At 46.8% G+C, this 19601-nt stretch overlaps 1 protein-coding gene across 3 annotated transcripts in view; it reads left to right on the top strand.

Moving 5' to 3' along the window:
• The window catches only part of AK9 (adenylate kinase 9), a 209406-nt gene that overhangs the window by 139119 nt on the left and 50686 nt on the right, over window positions 1–19601 (top strand). For all 3 annotated transcript variants that reach the window (XM_040350222.1, XM_040350223.1, XM_040350221.1), the window contains 3 exons: window positions 13224–13289; window positions 16502–16711; window positions 18667–18885. In XM_040350222.1, the coding sequence (XP_040206156.1) occupies window positions 13224–13289; window positions 16502–16711; window positions 18667–18885 (495 nt within the window). The remainder of the gene's footprint in view (window positions 1–13223; window positions 13290–16501; window positions 16712–18666; window positions 18886–19601) is intronic.

The raw sequence follows: 19601 nt of genomic DNA, 5'->3' as shown, positions 1-19601 counted from the left end.
AGTGGACAATCTGCAACTGGTGGCAGGCAACGATGGCAAGTGACACATTGGGGGCTCCCACTGATTCTGCATTATGGTGAGTTGAACTATTTCATTTTGTATAACAATGTAATAATAGAAATAATGCGCTACAATCATCCTGACACCATAACAACCATGGTACCATGATGATTGAAGCGTTAACACCAGCCATTTCCCAAATATAAATTGCCTGCAAAAAAATCTTATTTTTGGTTAGTGGCCCTCCAGAGACTAGGTTCTGGATCCACCCCTGCCTCAAAGGGCCAGTTGTATATGTAAGACTAGATGCTAGATATTGGATGCACTCCTACCATCAGAAATCAAGAGTCCCCCACCATCCATTGCATCGCATCACATCACAGTGCACCCTCTTTGCCTTGTGCTGCTGCCGGGAAGAAGCTGGGGGCAGAGCTAGGAAGCAGAAAGTGTGAGGTCTGGAGGAGGACCAGAGAAGGGCTGAAGTCACCTGCCAGAGACTACTGAACACCAAGACCAGGGGAGGCGGAAATGAGGCTGCACAGAGAAGTGAAGGACCTGGTGGAGGTGTTCTGTCCTATCTGCTGCCAACAGCTCGGACAAGGGGGGTGGGGGGCAGAGAGGAGGGGTGTGAGGGCCACATGAAATGACCTAAAGGGCTGCCCTATGTATGAAGACTTTTGGGAAGTCCTGTAGAGTTTGCTAGAACAGGCTTTTCCATAAGATTTTGCAATGCTTTTATGGAAATGTTTACTTATTTATTTAAAAAAGTGTTTGTGAGATCAGGCATTGGCAACTTGCATTTGGAATTCCAATTTATCCCAAAGATGCTCAGAGTTGAGGTCAAAGCTCTGTGCAATGCTACTTGAGTTCCTCCACACCAAATTCATCAAACCCAGTTTTTATGAACCTGGCTTTGTGCACATGGGCACAGCCATGCTGGAACAGAAAATGGCATTCTCCAAACTATTTCCATAAAATTCGAAGCATACAATTTCAAAAGTCTTTAAATTTTGGAGAATTAACAGCACCCCGCACTGAAAACCTGAGTGCATACATTTGAAAGGTGTTAACATACTCCTAGTTTATACCTTAAGTGTAATGGTCATGTATTCGCAAACATTTTACCATATAGTGTATATTCAAGTACATCCTACCCTATTGTACAGAAAAAATATCAGTGGTATAGACTATTCTGTTCATTGTTGCCTTTTTGAACTGCTCATAGTTTTGTGTGTTTTTTAGTACAGTTAGGTTTAGGAAGAAAAAAATCCCCAAAACCTAAGGCCATCAGATGATTTAAAATTGGGCTGTTTCACTTTAAGAATGCCACCATTTTAAACAGCATATGTACAAGTGCATCTAAAAAAAATTGAATATCATCAAAAAGTGAATTTCTCTTGTCGTCCATGGACGGACACGGCCTCTTAATTCTTGATAAGTGGGTTATGTTCCTGGTTTACAGGAGAGGACTAGGCAGAAACATGTTAGATATTCATATACATGTCATTTTAAACAGAGCTGAACAGCCCCGCCCTCCGGACATAACCCTTTTCCCTGCAGCATGTAGCATCACTTTCGTTCTGCCTAGCAAAGAAGGATGTATGGCTCCCTTTTGGGCCCAGAGCCCTGAGGAATAGATTATTTTTTTTTTTGTTTCTTCTATCAACTGTCGGCTGAGAGACAGGCTGGATATTATAGATCCTTGTAGTCTTCTCAGTTCGGCCAGCGAGCATGAGCACACCTTTGCAAAGAGGCTGGGTCTGCCACGACATGCCCCATGACTCCTGGGGTGGCCAGTGAGCTTTGCCCCAAGGTTCGCACATGACTGAGCTGTGGTGTTGTCTCACTCACAGTGGACCGGATCGACGGCTACCTCCATTGCGGTTGTACGCCTGTCTGGAATGCGTCAGTGAGTCGTTGCGTGGACGGGTAAGTACAGTCCCTCCCTCTTAGGGGGGGTGGTACGGCTGAGCATTCCTGGGGTTTGGGTATCCTCCATTCCCTGCTGCCTTTTTTCCCTCTGCTGTTCTACATGCTGTCGGGGTGGGGGGGGGGGCACCTGGTTGAGGGGACTGTACGCCTGGCCTATGTGGTACTGCCGGGGGTCCTCTTTTCTGGACGTTTTGGGGTGCTGAGCAGCCTTTCTAGGCTTTCACCTTTTTAAATGCTGTGTTTTGCCGCCGTTCTGACGGCACTGGCGCCATTTTTTTGTGGATTTTCAGTTTCTATTGAAAATCCCATTGGCGGCCCCTTTGTTGTAGCCGCGCCAGGCTCCATATGGGCGCTTGGCGGCCATCTTGCCTAAGTCCTCGGCTTCTAGCGTTGACTCCTACGGCGCCCAGCGCGGTTCTCCTCACACAGCACTCCACGGCTACCACACGTTTTACATCCTGACATGGGCAGCGGCGCTGAACAGTGTCCTCCGGCGTGGTGAGTCCCCTGGGTAACCCCCCCGGTCAGCGCAGCAGGAGTGTTGGGGTTTTTGTTTTTTTTTCTGTTCATTCTGAACTGGGCCCTGGGAGTTTTTTTCCTCCAAATATGGAGCCAGTATCTGGTCCTCCTTCCCCCCCACGCCCCCTCCCTCCTCTATCCCCTGGGGAATGTTCAGTCTCAGACCAGGATCCGGCTGCGGCTCAGGTGCCTGGTTCTGTTTTGTCTGAAGACCCGGACCAGGACCTTCCTTGTGAGGAAGACCCTTTAACTGGGTCGGGGCATAATAATGCACTGGTCAGGGAACTTATCAATGCTGTAAGGCAGTGGTCCCCAACTTTTTTGGCACCGGGGACCGGCTGCACGGAAGAAAATTATGCCAAGGACCGGGGGGGGGGGGGGGGCGATTTTTCGCGGGCAATGGCTGGTGTTGGCGCTTCAATCATCATGGCACCATGGTTGATATGGTGTCGGGGTGATTGAAGCGCATTATTTCTATTACTTTGTAGTACTAAATTAAATAGTCCAACTTGCCATAATGCAGAATCAGTGGGAGCCCTGAGTGTGTCACTTTCCACATAACATTTTTACTGGCATTTTACAAAAGTTACAAAATTACAGTTTTAGGTGCAAATTTCAGTATTTAGGCTACAAACAAGTACACTATCCAAATAGCAATGTGATTTAAGGTAGATATAAAAAGTTAAAAAAAACATATTTTTGTTACTTTCAATATAAAAATGGTCCATCAGTTTTTGTTCACCATCATCGCCAGCTCCTCCTGTCACCACCAGCTATTGCCGCCATCACCTCCCTACCACCACCAGCTTCTTCTGCCCCCACCAGCTCCTCCTACCTCCACCACCAGCTCCTCCTGCCACCTCCTGATACCACCAGCTCCTCCTGCCACCATCACCAGCTCCTCCTGCCCCCACTGCCAGCTCCTGCCACCAGCTGCTCCTGCCCCCATCGCCAGCTCCTCCTGCCCCCATTGCCAGCTCCTGCCACCATCACCTGCCACCGCCAGGTCCTGGCACCTCCTGCCCCACCAGCTCCTCTTGCCACCATCAGGCACCAGCTCCTCTTGCCACCATCAGGCACCAGCTCCTCTTGCCACCATCAGGCACCAGCTCCTCTTGCCACCATCAGGCGCCAGCTCCTGCCGCCAGCTCCTCCTGCCACCATCACCTGCCACCTTCTGCCCCCACCAGCTCCTCTTGCCACCATCAGGCACCAGCTCCTCTTGCCACATCACCTCCTTACCTTAAAGCAAAGAAGTCTGAGAATGCAGGCTTGCCCTGAGCTGGTCCGCTTGTGCTGTGTGTGGATGCCTGGGCAGCTGCTGGGCTGGGCTGTCACTGTTTTGCCTGGGCAGACCACAGCCACCGCCGGCACCACAAAGGCAAAACTGCTCCATTCTGTCCGCCCAGCTTGGAGCTCCTGGTGACTACAATATTTTTAAAGCCTGGCGCGCCTGGCTGGATGCGCCATGACGTCACTCACATCGCCGGCGCGCCTCCAGTAGCACACGTGAGTCGGCCTCTGTTAAATCCGCCCTCCTGGGCCCAGGCGGAATACAGGATCATCATCACAATCGGATCTATTTGGTGGCTTAGCTCGGGAGTCGGGCAGCTCGCCGGAACTGCGCATGCGCAGTTCAAAGCCGACCCGCGTACAGGAAAAAAGTGCCTTTTTTTTTTTTTGATTGTCGGTAAAAAAAATTTATGGTTGGCAACACTGCGCCCGCGTCCCGCCTGCAGAAGGACCACGGCACGGTAGTGGGCCGCGGATCGGGGGTTGATGACCCCTGCTGTAAGGGACTGCCTTAAGCTGGATAGTGTAGCTGAGGTATCCGCTGAGGGCTCGGTCTCCTTTGGGTCACACAAATTGGACCGCTCTATTAAGGTTTTTCCTTATGTGTCTTTCTTTGATAAATTCATTGATGCGGAATGGGAAAAGCCACAGAAGGCTTTTGTAGTCCCTCACCGCCTGGCGGTTCGGTACCCTTTTTAGGAGAACCTTTTAAAAAAGTGGACTTCTCCTCCGGTGGTGGACCCTCCGGTTGCCCGGTTAAACAAGGTGACCACTCTCCCTATAGAGGGAACCCCTGCTTTTAAGGATCAGACTGATAGAAGATCCGAAGCACTGACCCGTTCCATTTTTACCATGCTGGGGTCTGCCTTGCGGCCTATTGTGGCCACTCCCCTGGTGTCTCAGACACTCACTCAGTGGCCAAAGGTTTTTCAGAAATGCTGGTCTGCGGATCAGGCCTCTAAGAAAGCCCTGCCGGATTTACCCTTCAAGAGTGGGAGGCTTTTTGGGTCTTCACTGGATGACATTATCAAGGATGTCACGGGAGGGAAGAGCACTTTTCTCCCTCAGTCCTCCAAAGGGAAGGAACCCCTCCATACGCCGGGTCCTTCTTTTCCCACACAGAAGCGGTATTTTCGTCAGTCAGGACCCGCGGATAAACCCTCCCAGACCGCCAAGGCCTCAACTGGGGGACAGACGTCTCTGGGTGCGGAAGCCAAACAAGTCGGCACCCAAGCCTGCAACTGCATGAAGGCCTGCCCCCGCCCGACTCATGGGTGAGGGGACAGCTTCGCAGGTTCACGACTCGGTGGACCTCTCTGCTCTCCGACCAATGGGTCTGCGAGGTGGTCTCTTCGGGGTACAAGATAGTTTCTTTCCTATACCCCGAACAGATTCTTTCCCTCAAGTCTCCCTCTCCTACCGGCTCATCAGGCTGCCCTTTTGGGGGCAGTAAGGGACTTGCTGGGTTGCGGAGTAATTTTACCCGTTCCGCAGGACGAGAGGTTTCAGGGTTTTTATTAAAAATCTGTTTGTGGTCCCGAAGGACGGGGTCCGCCCGATCCTGGACCTCAAGGCTCTGAATGTCTTTGTGAAAGTAAGGAAGTTCCGCATGGAATCGATTTGCTCGGTGGTAGCTGCGCTCCAAACTTGAGGGACTTTCTGGCGTTTTTGGACATCAAGGACGCATACTTGCATGTCCCAATCTGTGCAAGTCACCAGAGGTTTCTGCATTTTGCGATCAGGGAGGATCACTATCAGTTTGTAGCCCTCCCTTTTGGCCTGGCGTCGGCACCAAGAGTTTTCACCAAGGTGCTCGCGCCGATCCTAGCGTTGCTGAGACAACGAGGCATTGCCATCGTGGGCTACTTAGACGATCTTCTGAGAGCAGCTTCTGGCTCAGAATTAAGGGAGGACGTGTCTATAACCAGCCAGACCCTCCAAGAATTTGGGTGGGTCTTAAACATTCAGAAGTCGGTCCTGGTTCCGACTCAGCGTTTGGAATATCTGGGGTTGATTCTGGACTCCTCGGAAGCAAGGGTCTTTCTACCCTTGGAAAAATTGACGTCCCGCAAATGGTCGTCTCTCCGATTTTTGTATGTGAGTTCTGGGCTCTTCGGGCAGGGAAGTCCTTTCTTCCCTTTCAGTGGACAGTGGTTACGACGGACGCCAGCCTCTCGGGCTGGGGGGGCATCTGGGGGGTCCAGTCGGCCCAGGGTTGTTGGACTCTAGAAGAGTCCCGTCTGCCGATCAATGTCTTGTAACTTCAGGCGATCAGGCTATGCCTCTCCTTGTGGTCAAGGATCTTGCAAGGCCCGCCCGATCAGGATACAGTCAGACAACGCCACATTGGTGGCTTATATCAACCATCTGGGGAAACCCAGAGCTCGGTTGCAGCGTCCAAGGTCGCTTACATCCTTAGGTGGGCAGAAAGAAGCGTGCCGGCTCTGTCGGTCGTTTACATTTCAGGCGTGGATAACTGGCAGGCGGACTACCTGAGTCGCCAGATGATGGACCAGGGAGAATGGTCATTGCATCAGGAGGTGTTTCAACTCCTTTGCAGGAGATGGGGAACACCGAATGTGGATCTCCTGGCCTCTCGCCTCAACCGCAAGGTGTCGAGGTTCGTGGCCAGGTCCAGGGATCCATGGGCGGACGCATTGGTAGCCCAGTGGGGTCAGTATCGATTAATCTATGCCTTTCCCCCACTGAAGTTGCTGCCTCAACTCCTACGCAGATATGATTCTAATCGCCCCGGATTGGCCCTGGCGTCCTTGGTACGCCGATTTCGTGCGCCCAGTGGCGGATGCGCCTTGGTGGCTGCCAATGCGGGAGGACCTTCTGTCCCAAGGTCCTATACTCCATCCTGCTTTACAGTCGCTGGCTTTAACGGCATGGCTATTGAAAGCCAGGTTCTAAGGGACGGAGGTCTTTCCGACTCTGTCATTCCAACTATGCTGCGGGCTCGGAAGTCCTCTTCGAGGAAGATTTACCATCGCACTTGGAAGGCCTACATCTCTGTGCGAAGAGATGGGTTGGCGTCCACGGACGTGTTTGGTATCCAGAATCCTGCTGTTTTTACAGCGTGACGTGGATCAGAAGCTTGCCTTAAGCACCATTAAGGGTCAGATTTCAGCCTTGGCTGTGTTCTTTCAGAGGCCTTTGGTGGGTACCTTTGTGCAGGGGGGTTCGTCATATACTTCCCCCTCTTAGACCACCTCTTCCCCCATGGGATTTGAATCTGGTGCTCTCGGTTCTTCAGAAACCTCCCTTCGAGGACATCGGAGAGATTCCTCTCGACGCTTTCTCAGAAGGTGGCTTTCTTGGTGGCCATTACGTCTGCCAGAAGGGTATCTGAGCTGGCAGCCTTGTCCTGCAAGTCGCCATACTTGATCCTCCATAAGGATAAGGCAGTGTTACGCCCGCTACATTCCTTTCTTCCGAAGGTGGTTTCATCTTAACGAGGACATTGTGCTTCCGTCCTTGTGTCCTCGGCCAGTGCATGCTACGGAGGTCGCACTTCATTCCTTAGACGTGATACGTGCTCTGTGGTGTACCTGTCAGCTACGGCTATGTTTCGGAGGTCTGACTCACTTTTTGTGTCGGTATCTGGTCCACAAAGGGGCATGGCGGTCTCGTCGGCTACCATTTCTAGGTGGATCAGACAGACTGTCATACAGGCTTATGCTCTTAGGGGGCGGCCTCCCCCCTTTCCGATCACGGCACATTTGACCAGGGCAATTGGTGCTTTCTGGGCTTTCCGACATCAAGCGTCTGTCTCACAGGTGTGTAAAGCGGTGACTTGGAAAATTTGAATATTGTGAATATGTTCAATATTGTAGACTCGTGTTTCCTAAGTTAAAGTTTCCTAAGACTTTAACTGTCTGGTTCAGTAGGTTACACAATCATGGGGAAGACTGCTGACCTGTCAGTTGTCCAGAAGACAGTCATTGACACCCTCCACAAGGAGGTTAAGTCACAAAAGGTGAAGAAAAAGAAGCTGGCTGTTCAGCGTGCTGTATCCACACACATTAATGGCAAGTTGAGTTGAAGGAAAAAGTGTGGTAGAAAAAGGTATACAAGCAGCAGGGTTAATCGCAGCCTTAAGTGGATTGTGAAGCAAAGGCCATTTAAAATTTTGGGTGAGATTCACAAGGAGTGGATTACAGCTGGTGTCAGTGCTTCAAGGGCCACCACACAGACTTATCCAGGACATGGGCTACAACTGTCGCTTGTCGCTTGTGTCAAGCCACTGCTGAACCAGAGACAACGTCGGAAGCATCTTACCTGGGCTAAGAAGAAAAAAAAACTGGACTGTCCACTTTGGATGAAAGTAAATTTTGCGATTCATTGGAAATCAAGGTCCCAGAGTCTGGAGGAAGAATGGAGAGGCACAGAATCCAAGTTGCATGAGGTCCAGTGTGAAGTTTCCATAGTCAGTGATTTGGGGAGCCATGTCTCTGCTGGTTAGTTCACTGTGTTTTATGAAGTCCAAAGTCAGCGCAGCCCTATACCAAGAAATTCCGGAGCACTTCATGTTTGCTTCTGCTGACCAGCTTTATAGAGATGCTGATTTCATTTTCCATCAGGACTTGGCACCTGCCCACACTGCCTAAAGTACCAGTACCTGGTTTAATCATGGTATCGCTGTGCTTGATTGTCCAGCAAACTCGCCTGGTCTAAAACCCATGGGGAATCTGTGAGGTATTGTCAAGAGGAAGATGAGAGACCCCAGACCCAAAATGCAGACAAGCTGAAGGCCTCTATCAAAGCAGCTTAAGCGGTCCCTCTGGGTATAACCCCCTCTTTCTGCATCTCGCAGATCAGTGTTTTCCTGCCTAGCTAGGGAGAAGACTTGGCTCCCTTCGGGCCCATAGGCCTGGAGATCTATTCCAAAAAAAATGTTTTATGTTTTTTTTGTTCCTGTGATCTACGATCAACCGTCGTTGGATCCCAGATCCTTGTAGTCTCCCCACTTTTGGCCATCAAACGTGTGCCAATCGTAGCTATGCGCTGGGTCGTCCACAACATGCCCATCGCTCTATGGGTGGCTGATGAGCTACACGCTCCAGGGCACGCATATGACCGGTCTACAGGGCCGAGTCGCATCGGCTGGGCCGACAGTCGCCTCCGTAACCATGCGGAAGATGGTCTGTCTGGGATGCTTTCGGCCGAATCCACGCAGGAAGGTTAAGTAGTAATCCCCTGCTTCGGCAGGAGGACATAGCTGGACATTCCCGGGGAGGTCGAATAGGGGGTTCCATCCTTTCTTTCCTCCATCCCTTCCTTCCCTCCTTCCTGGGCTTTCTGAGCTAGGCTGGCTGCTGGGGCAGGGGCAGGGGGTTCACCTGGGGGGGCTCCACCTGTGAGGGAACTGCGCTGTACGTCCGCTTAAAAATGCTATGAGCTGCCATGAAAAGTTTGCTTGCCTGTGTGTTCCCCTCCATGCTGCCGGTGGCCATTTTTCCTGTGGTTCACGCTGTGCTCTGGTCCACGCTGTGTTTTTGCCCCTACCTGCTGCTCAGCGGCCATGTTCTTGTGGCCCGCGGCGTTGTTTGGCCTCTATCTGCCGCTCAGCTGCCATTTTCTCGCGGTTCACGCCATATCACATCATTTAAACGGCACAGGCTTGCAGACACACGCTGCGGAGTGGTCAGACTGACACAAACAGCTGACAAGGAAGCGGCTCAAACAGATGCAGCCTTACTATACTGTTCAAGGGTGGTGAGTCCTCAGGGGGAAACCCCTCATCTCTCTTGCAGCTAGGAAGGTTGGTTGTTGTACCTTGCCTTGGAGCCCCTGTGGGTGTCAGGCGCGTGGGTCAGCATGACGTCAGAAGCAGACGCCTTTTCCCCTGAAACACCTGAGTTGGCAATTGATGCCCCTGCACCGCAAAGTAATGAACCATTCAAATCCTGAATCTCAAACCCTAATCTAAACAGGAGAAAGGGAAAACTAGAACACAAGTACAGAGGGCAGCTATACATTTATCTAACAGGACCACCCAGACACCCACCCATCCAGGGGAGAAAAGATAAAATCGTAGCACAGAACAGTGACTGAAGGGGGAGAGGGGGGGGAGGAAAGGAGGGGGAAGAAGGGAAGAACCAGGACCAGGGCTCTTGTGTGTCCTTATCTAGACAAACTTTTATACAAGGAGTGGGACAAACCACAGAAGGTTTTTTTCAGTCCCTAAAAATTTACACCGTTGCCCTCTTGGGAGAGTTTCCTAAAAAAATGGACCTCTTCCTCGGTAGTGGACCCTCCTGTGTCCAGATTAGAAGAGGTAACCACGATTCCGGTAGAAGGGGCTCCTGCTTTCATGGACCCTGCGGACAAGAAGGCTGAAGCGGTCACCCACAACCTATACAGGGTGGTGGGCTCAGCTGTGCGCCCAACGATGGTTGGGGCCCTGGTGTCTCAGACACTCACGGAATGGCAAGTAAACGATCCCAGACCAACAAAGTGCCTGCTGAGGGACAGACGCGTCCCTGGTTTCGCAAGCCCAACAAGGAGAATGATCTCTGCACTCGGATGTGTTTCAGCTCCTTTGCCAAAGATGGAGCACACCAGACGTAGATCTCTTGCCGTTTCAACTTAATCGGAAGGTATTGAGGTTTGTGGCCAGGTCAAGAGACCCATGGGCAGACGCAACAGATGCGTTGGTGGCACCGTCAAGTCGGTACCGGCTAATCTATGCTTAACCTCCCCTGAGGCTCCTTCCTCATATGCTTCGCAGAGTGGAGGCAGAGGGGGTTCCAATGATTCTAATTGCTCCCGATTGGCCTCGGCGTTCTTGGAACGCCGACCTATTGCGTCTAGTTGCAGACGTCTCTTGGCATCTACCGCTGAGTGAGGACCTGCTGATGCAAGGTCCCATACTTCATCCTGCTTTACAGTCGCTGACTTGGCTATTAAAAGCCAGGTGCTAAAAGACTGGGCCAGTCGGATTCAGTGATTTCTACCATGAGGGGGGCTCGGAAGCTATCCTCTAGGAAGATTTACCATCGCATTTGGAAAGCCTTACATATCCATTTGTGAGGAAATTAGGTGGAATCCACGTACTCATTTGGTTTCCAGAGTCCTGCTGTTCATACAGCAGGGGGTATACCAAAAGCTTGCCTTAAGTACGATTTTAAGGGGCAGATTTCTGCCCTGACTGTCTTTTTTCAAAGACCCCTGGCAGCTCACTCTCTAGCGAGTACGTTTCTGCAGGAGGTTCTGCATGTGGCTCCTCCTGTCTGTCCTCCACTACCTCCGTGGGACCTGAACCTGGTCCTATTGGTGCTTCAGAAGCCACTGTTTGAGAACATTAGGGAAATCCCCTTGTTGACTCTTTTTGGTGGCTGTTATATCAGTTAGACAGGTTTCTGAGCTGGGAGCTTGTCATGCAAGGCTCCTTATCTAATCTTCCACAAGGATAAGGTGGTACTGTCTGCAGCCTTCTTTTCTTCAAGCGTTTGTTTCTCAGGTGTGTAAGGCGGGGACTTGGTCGTCCGTTAACACTTTCACTAAGTTCTACAAAGTTGATGTGAGTGCATCTTCGGATGCTTCTTTCGGCCGCAAAGTTTTGCAGGCGGCTGTTTAGAGTTGCAACTCCTCAGTTGAGGAGCTCTGTTTTGTTTTGGGGTGAAGTTTATTTTTATGCTGTTTCCACCCTTTGTTTTTGACACTGCTTTGGGACGTCCCACTTTGTCAAGATTAAGGCCGTGTCCGTCCATGAACAAAAGAGAAAATAGGATTTTTGTACTCGCCATAAAATCTTTTTGTCTGAGTTTATGGACGGACACAGCACCCACCCTTCCTTTTTATGTTTGTACTACTTTTTGACAAACTGAAGTGCGAGATGCAGAGAGGGGTTATACCCAGAGGAGCCGCCCCCTGGGCGGTACTGTATGGTGTGTGTGATGTGTTTAACACTTTCTATAAGTTTCTGCCTAGTCCGTCTATGAACTCGGAGAAAAAGATTTTACGGTGAGTACAAAAATCCTATTTTTAATTTGGTCTTGTGTAATATTCAAATTTTCTGAGATACTGGATTTTGGGGTTTCAATAACTGTAAGCCATAATCCTCAAAATTAAAAGAAATGCTTGAGATATATCACATTGTGTGTAATGAATCTATATAATATGATTTTCACTTTTTGAATTACCGAAATTTACTTTTGTGATATTCAAATTGAGATGCACCTATAGTGTAGACATGTGCACACTGAAATATTTTGTTTCGGAATTTCGTTTTCGTCCGGAAAATAAATGTATTTAGTTACTCCCAAAATTTGTTTTATTATGTTTTTTTTTAAATGAAAATCCAAATTAAGGTGGAATCTGTCAATTGAAGGCTTATGGTGTCTGTCGAATGTTCTAATGCCCCGTACACAGGGTCGGAATTTCCGACAAGTAAAGTCCGATGTGCGCTTTTGGTCGGAAATTCCGACCTGTGTGTAGGTTCCACCGGATTCTTCCTGTCGGGCTTTCCGCCAACAAAAATTTTGAAAGCTGGTTCTCAAATTTTCAGATGAAAAAAAATCCGTCTGTAGCAATTCTGACACGCAAAATTCCAACGCATGCACGGAAACAATTCAACACATGCTCGGAAGCATTGAAATTCATTTTCTTGGCTCGTCCGAGAACTTTTGTGTGACCGTATGTATGCAAGCCAAGCTTGAGCGGAATTCCATCGGAAAAACCATCCAAGGTACGACGCTGCAATCGTATATTTCCGGTCGAATATTCTGCCCACAAGCTATAGTAGAATTCTAATGTATGACTAGTAAAAATTATATTTATTAATTATTATTACTAGTCAACCAACATTAGAATTCTTCTATAGCCTATGGGCAGAGCATTTGACCCAAAATGTCCGCTCGTGGCGACTGCTTCCTCATGTCGAATCTTTTCTCTGTCGAATAATCTTGGACTAATAGTTAGGTTAGGCACATTCAACCGCAGGTTCGATAAACAGATTGCTATTGTCACCGTCATGTCGAATCTCCTGTCTATATCGAACTGTTGGCGCAACAAAACGAAAATAAAGCATTTTTTTAGGTCGGATATTTCGGATTCTGCACGTTCGTTATCGTTTGTCAAAACAAACGCAACAATCCCCGAAATTCAGACGAAAATGTCTATGGGAACTGAATGGGTTTTTATTTAGGTTTATCTTGTCGAATTATTAAAAAAATTCTCATGTTACGGTTTCCCAATTTTAGAAATGCCAGTGAAAGCCAAGAGATATCAGTATTTGCTGCTTTTGTCAGTGAATCCTATTATGTAGATTAATTTACTCAGTAGAGGGGGAAGTGTGGTAAAGGGTTTATAATTCATTTTTTTCAAGTAAAACATCCTTTTTAGAAACCACTGCTTTTATTGCTATCTTAGTGTATATTTAGGATGTAGAAGTTCCTTTTTTATTTGTATTTGAGATGATGCTAATAATTGCACATTGATGAACAAATCTGTTTGTAAATGATTTATTGCAGGATGAACAGATTGCCAAGAGAAGAGCTGAACTTTTGGCTGAACAAATGATAAATGCAGAAAAAGAGGTGAGAGAAGTTTCCATTTGTGAAACTGGTCTATTCCACTTAACAGGTTGCTTTATCTTACAAATAACAAAGATTCCATTTCATTGTATCTCTATATAATACAAACATATTACCTAACACTTTACAAAGAACATTTTTAACATTCATATTAGTTTCACAATTGGACAAATTATGCTAGAGTGATACTGTCAGGTTCCGGGTCTGAGCCTGCAACCTCTGCTGTGTCTGGCAGTGTCTCTTCTTGCTGAGCCACCTGGGATGCTGGACAATTTCTTGAACAATCTTGTCTTGAACCTTGTTTCTCTTGAACCCTCTGCTCGTCCTGTTTTAGCCATACCTTTGCACTTTCACACTGGTTAGTGCTTAAGCCGCGTACACACGACCATTTTTCATGTCATGGAAAAAATCAACGTTTTTTCCGACGCAATTCTTGTCAAACCTGCCTTTCATACACACAATCGTGAAAAAAAAAAATGCTTGAGCAAAGCGCGGTGGCGTACAACACGTGCGACGGCACTATAAAGGGGAAGTTCCGTTCGATTAGCGACACTCTTTGGGCTGATTATTCAAATTTCCCTTCTCATAACCTGCTTCTGAGCATGCAAGTTTTTTCCCCAGTCGTTAAAGCCTACACACGACAGTTTTTCACGACGTGAAAAACGACAAGAAAAAATAGAGCATGTTCTAAAAAAAAATATTTTTTTTAAATAACCGTTTTCTATTTATAAAAAGCCGTTCACAGGTTATAGTAAAACAGACATTAAAAAAGGTCAAAGCAGACATCTATCAAGGAGTATGAACACTGTTCCTACTTACAGTAGGCATAGAGGGGGTTGAACTCTTGGCCAATAGGGCCTAGCTACAGGAACTAGCTCCTCCTAATGATATGTCAAAACATGGCATAACGTACTGTATTCTACATTTTAGCGTCGCAAGCGACAACACAACAATGGCCTGGAAGGAGGAAGGGGAAAAGAGAAGTTAAAGAAGGAAAAGAGAGAGAGAGGAGAAATACAAAACAGGAAAAGGGTTTAGGTTACCGCATCTGCTCCTGCATCTGCCCTCGGCGTGTCCTCCCGCCGATGCTACTCCCTCCAAACCTCGTTGTGGCCTTCCAGGCCATCACGTATCCTGGCTGTCATCTTCTCCATCAGCTCCACATCCTTGACCCTGGCATTACAGGTCTTCCTGAGATGGGGGTGTGGATTTCTTCCAATTAAGGGCTATCTGGCACCTAGCTGCCGTTAAAATGTGCCTAAGTAATTTTTTGTATGGATTGGCAATTTGGGGTTGAGAGATGCCCAACAAGAACAATTTTGGGGTATGGGGAATTGGTGTCTCAAAGAGATGGATAAGTAGTTGTTGCGTAGATTGCCAGAACGAAGCAATGAGGGGGCTGGCCCAATAAATGTGGAAGAGAGAGCCTCTGTCTTGATGGCAACGCCAACAGCGATCAGAGGTGGAGGGGTAGATTTTGTGGAGTGTCAGGGGTCTGGTACCAGAAAAAAGGGATCTTATACGTGTTTTCTTTATACAGAGTACACAGGGAGGACTTAGCAGCCTGCCTCCAGACTGCCCGCCAGGCCTCCGTCGGCAGCGGCTCTCCTAGCTCTCTCCCACCGTAACGTACGCATGATTCCCTCGCCCTGGCCAATCATATGCATTCGGGATCTGATATATTACTGTAATCAATCCCTGTCTGCGGCGCCCCTCCAGGACAATACATTAAAATGGGGATGGTTGTGAGAATTGGAGCCTTGGGGCTATGGTTTGGGCATAGTGTCTTATCTGTAAGTAGCTGTAGAACACCTGTCTGGGCAGATCGTGTTTCGTTTGGAGCTCCGAGAATGTTAGCAGCTTACGGGACCCAGGGTCAACTAAGTGTCTGAAGTGGAATAAATCCCGAGAAGCCCAGGGCCAGGACATCTGGTGAGTCAGGCTGTCTGGTATTTTAGGGTTACAGACAAAAGCGTTCATCAAGGAACACGCGGACTTGAGCACTGCCTCGCGAGACACTTTGTGCCAGAGCCCTCGAAGCAAGGACATCGAGCCCAGCAAGTGGTCTGGGTCTACCTCCACATTTGCATCCCACAAGAGACTATTTGGATGGACCGGAGCTAACCATATTTTTTCTATTTCCGTCCACTTGTTGTAGGATCTCTGGGGGAACCAGGAGACTATCGCGCGCAGCTGGGCGGCTTAATAGTATCTAACGAAGTTGGGTTGGGTCAGGGTGAGGATAATGTTGTCTGCAAATAGAGATGTTTTGAATTCCGTGCCCCTTACCGAAATACCCATAATGTCCGGGTTACCCGTATGGTTGCCGCCAGGGATTCTACGCATAGGACAAAGAGTAGGGGTGAGAGTGGGCATCCCTGGCACGTGCCATTAGTTATCTGAAAGCAGGGTGACATTGCAAAAGGGGTTTGTTCTAAATTTTTAATGTCCATTTTTCCTGTTGAGAAAAATGCTCTGGAGCCTACACACGGTCATTTTTAACGACCAATTTAAAAAAATGAATTTTTCTCGTTATGAAAAACCGTTGTATGTATGCGGCATTAGACTCTGAACCTTGGGTGAGCTCATGTCATTTACCAGGGCGGTCTCTTTCTGTTATTATCCAGCTGGTCAGTTGGAGACTCTCTACTGCTAGAGCTACTGGTCTCCAAGCCTGACCCCTGACACATACATTCAATAACCATGTGAGATAAGAGCCATTTAACGTGACCCTGTTATGTAAGAAAATTATAATGGAAGAACACACCCATAAAGAGAGGAAGGAATACTTAACTCACCACTGAACTCCACTTTCTTTTTTAAGCAATGGTCCACAGAAGCTGACTGGAACTTGAAGCATCTCAGAGTAGCGGTCTTCTGGGTCCCCTACAGCTCTCACTGGTTCCTCCTGCTGATCTCAGAATTCACCTCATTACAGGAGGCATTAGTGATGTGTGAAGGTCAACAGGAAGAGTGCAATAGGTTAACGTGCATTACAATAACGTAATGAGTCATTAGTGATTTTATTGTGTTAGCAATTAACAATTCAGAACACTAAACATGCTCTTTCCAGTGGCCTACTGTGTAGATGACAATTTGTCATTGTATTTTTAAGCATATATAGATAGATAATTCAAGGAACTAGAATATTACAACGTTTTATTACAGATTTTAGCTATGAATTTTTGCTTGATAAGAATTTTTTTATTTATCAGAATAAAAAGGATCCTGAGGCCAGTGATGAGGAAGATGAGGAAGAGGAGGAAGAGATGGACCCTATTGAGCAGATTCTTTCTGAAGAATTTCCAGAAGAAGAGGAGGAGGAGCAGGAGGAAGAAGAACAAGAGGAGGATGCCATAGAGAGAATGAAATCTGAGATTGGAGAAAAATGTGAAGCTGATGGCGAGTCACTTCAAGCAGTAAAGGTAAGGGAAATATTCCTGTGCTTTTTTTTAGTTTTTAGGTTTTAAATAAATAAGGTGGACTTTCTTTACTGTATTTTTAAACTCCTGCTTATTAGCTTTACCTCCACTTCTTAGTTCTTTAGATTTTTACTTGACACAGCATCTCTGTGACCATAACATAATAAAAATAATTATTTATACCAGCCAAATTCTTAATTTCCAAATGCACGTGTAACTTGCTTTCTCCATTTCTTTACAATATATTAAAGTGGAACTGAGCCACCTCAGGTCCCCAGGAACACACGCCATAATCTGCAAGTATGCACAATACACTTTTACATTATGGCAAATTTACCTCTTTGTTTTCCCTCTTTCAGTGTAACTGCCATGGTCTTCGCTGCTTCTTCCAGGCCAGCATCTACTTACTTTGACCATTGGGAGACTTGAGATTAGTCAGCTATTGGTGCCAAGATGCATCAGTCCTGCCCCACTTCTTGGATAGAGTACCTACACATTTGCCTTTTACCCACCATATTGGACACATTAGAGGCCCGCTAAGGACATCCCTGGCCAGAGGCTAGATTTAATATTAAATTCAGAATAAAGGAAAGTCCACACATGAATGAATTTGCAACACTTTACTGCAACTTCACACCTTCACATTACTTCCTGTGACATTTCACACGTGACATATTGCCCAAATCTCTTCGGCATGGAATGCCATGTGCAAACATTCTGTAGGAATCATTTCAGTGCAGAGAAAAAGTACACATCTTTTAGTTAAATCCATCTTCCCTCTCTATTCCTCTTCTTGGGAGCACCAAAGGATTGGGACCACCTCCCCATGTATACTATTTCTCTAAGCGTTAGACTTTCCACAACCAAGCCGCAGGACCCACACCTGAGGGTCAGGGGACAAGGTCCTTCCATTAGTATACTGCTACTCTCTTCCAAATGTAACATCTATAGCTTTGCCCAGCTGGGCACACTGCCCGATTGACGTCTATTCCCAGGTTTCAGTGTCCGTCACATTTAAGAAGACTGTCCAGGCCGCTCAGACCATATGCACCATGCTACAAGACCTGCAGAAAAAGGTCAGGGGTAGATCTGTGCCACTTAACCTGGGAATTCAGCCCTACACAGGGCTCTTTAGATGAGCTCAGTACAGGATTACATCTGTGCACCTTTGCGGTGTCCTGTTCCAATACCCTATCTCACCATGGTTCCACCCACACTGGTATTTATATGGGCGCGATCTCCACCCACTACATCACTAGAGGAGGGCTTTCTCTAAAAGTGGCGCGATCACCTTTTGAAAACTTTCCCCCTTACCATACCAACAGAGCCATCTAGTGGCAGGCAAGCCAACTGCACTTAACAGGGTGGCCATTGATAATTTTTCTCCCTCTCATGCTCACTGAAATTTACATTGTCCTGCCACTAGAGTGTACTCTGAACTGTGCATGCTCCACAAGCAAACCTGAAGACTGACCCAAATACTGTGCACAATTTTAATCCAGCCAGGTTAGGCCTCTCACTACATATTGTTAAATTTAAAGGATAAATTACAATCAGATTATAATGTGTTTAAATTGTTTTATCCCTGAAGTCAGATGTCATGTTTGAATAACAAAGAAAAACTGATGCTAATAAAAATAAGGTTTTCTGGCTGATAAAAATAATATATCACAAAATCTGCTCTTAGACTTTTACATTTAAGCTTTAAAGTTTACTGTAAGTAAAGAGATCAGTTCTAGACCAGGGATTGAAATGTGGGAGACGGTGCTGGGGAGAAGAGTTGCAGTTAGATTAAAAAATGTTTAGTTACACAATACACATGCCTGGGGAATAAAAGAATTGGGCTTTAAAGGCAATACACTAGTTGTTGCACACTAATAATTGTAAAATAATTGAATATGTATCATTTGTAATATAATATTCGTACCATATTTATTATTTTTATTTTCAAATGACAGGATGAACTTCAAAGCCTAATGGTACCATGTGTTACAGTCAATACAAGCCGTAAATTGCACATTGTGCATTTCCAGCTTTATGAAAAACTAAAGAACCCAGTGGAAAATCGAGAAAGTCTCTTTGAAAAATGTTTTCCCATTAGCCTGTCCCTTGCAAGCAAGATGCTTCATATGTCATATAAGCATCCCAGTATCTTTAGACGATGGGACCCTGTCAAGGTATTGTCAAATACAAAGAGTATGGTACATACATTTTAGTTTGCTGTTGTGGATGTGTTAAGGAAAGTGTCACTTGCTAATATTCCTCCCTAGAAGGTGATATGGTAAGGTAAATCTTTTTTTCTCTGCCACCATTTGCTGCCTTCATTCATATCTGTATATCTGTAAATCAAAAATGTCAGAACCCCAAATGTGTGTACCCAGGCCATTGCATCATCATGGCAACTGGGCATCTGGTATTTGTGGAAGAATCAAAGGTCGACAACTTTCCCACTACAGATTTTTATTTATTTTTTTACACCATTAAGATGGGACACAGTTACAAAAAAATAGCTGGTTAATTTGCACACCACAATTTTAAACCTACATTAGGAAATTACACTGAAATCCAATTGGCTGCTAGGAACCATAGCTATGTTGTCTTTTAGCACCCCTTTTAACTTTTTTTCAAAAAATGAGGTCCATTGCCAAACCATAGATTAGAGAAGAGAGATAAAGTAAATGTCTTATCATGCTAATAAAGCGATTCCTGTTTAGCACTGGTAAGAGTGTCCATAGACTTTAGATGATAGTTTCTCAATTCAGACCATCTAATGTCTATGGAGCAGTCTCAGACAGTCTCATGCAATGGTTTTGGAAGGAGATGGCAATTAAGTGGGTTAAAGTAGGCAATTTCACAATTTTTGTTTTTCCCCAAGATAAGTTGGTGTTGGCAC

The sequence above is a fragment of the Rana temporaria genome, chromosome 4 (assembly GCF_905171775.1).
Source record: "Rana temporaria chromosome 4, aRanTem1.1, whole genome shotgun sequence".
NCBI lineage: Eukaryota > Metazoa > Chordata > Amphibia > Anura > Ranidae > Rana > Rana temporaria.
The sequence above is the reverse complement of the archived record's forward strand: the minus strand, read 5'-3'. Positions and strand labels throughout refer to the sequence as shown.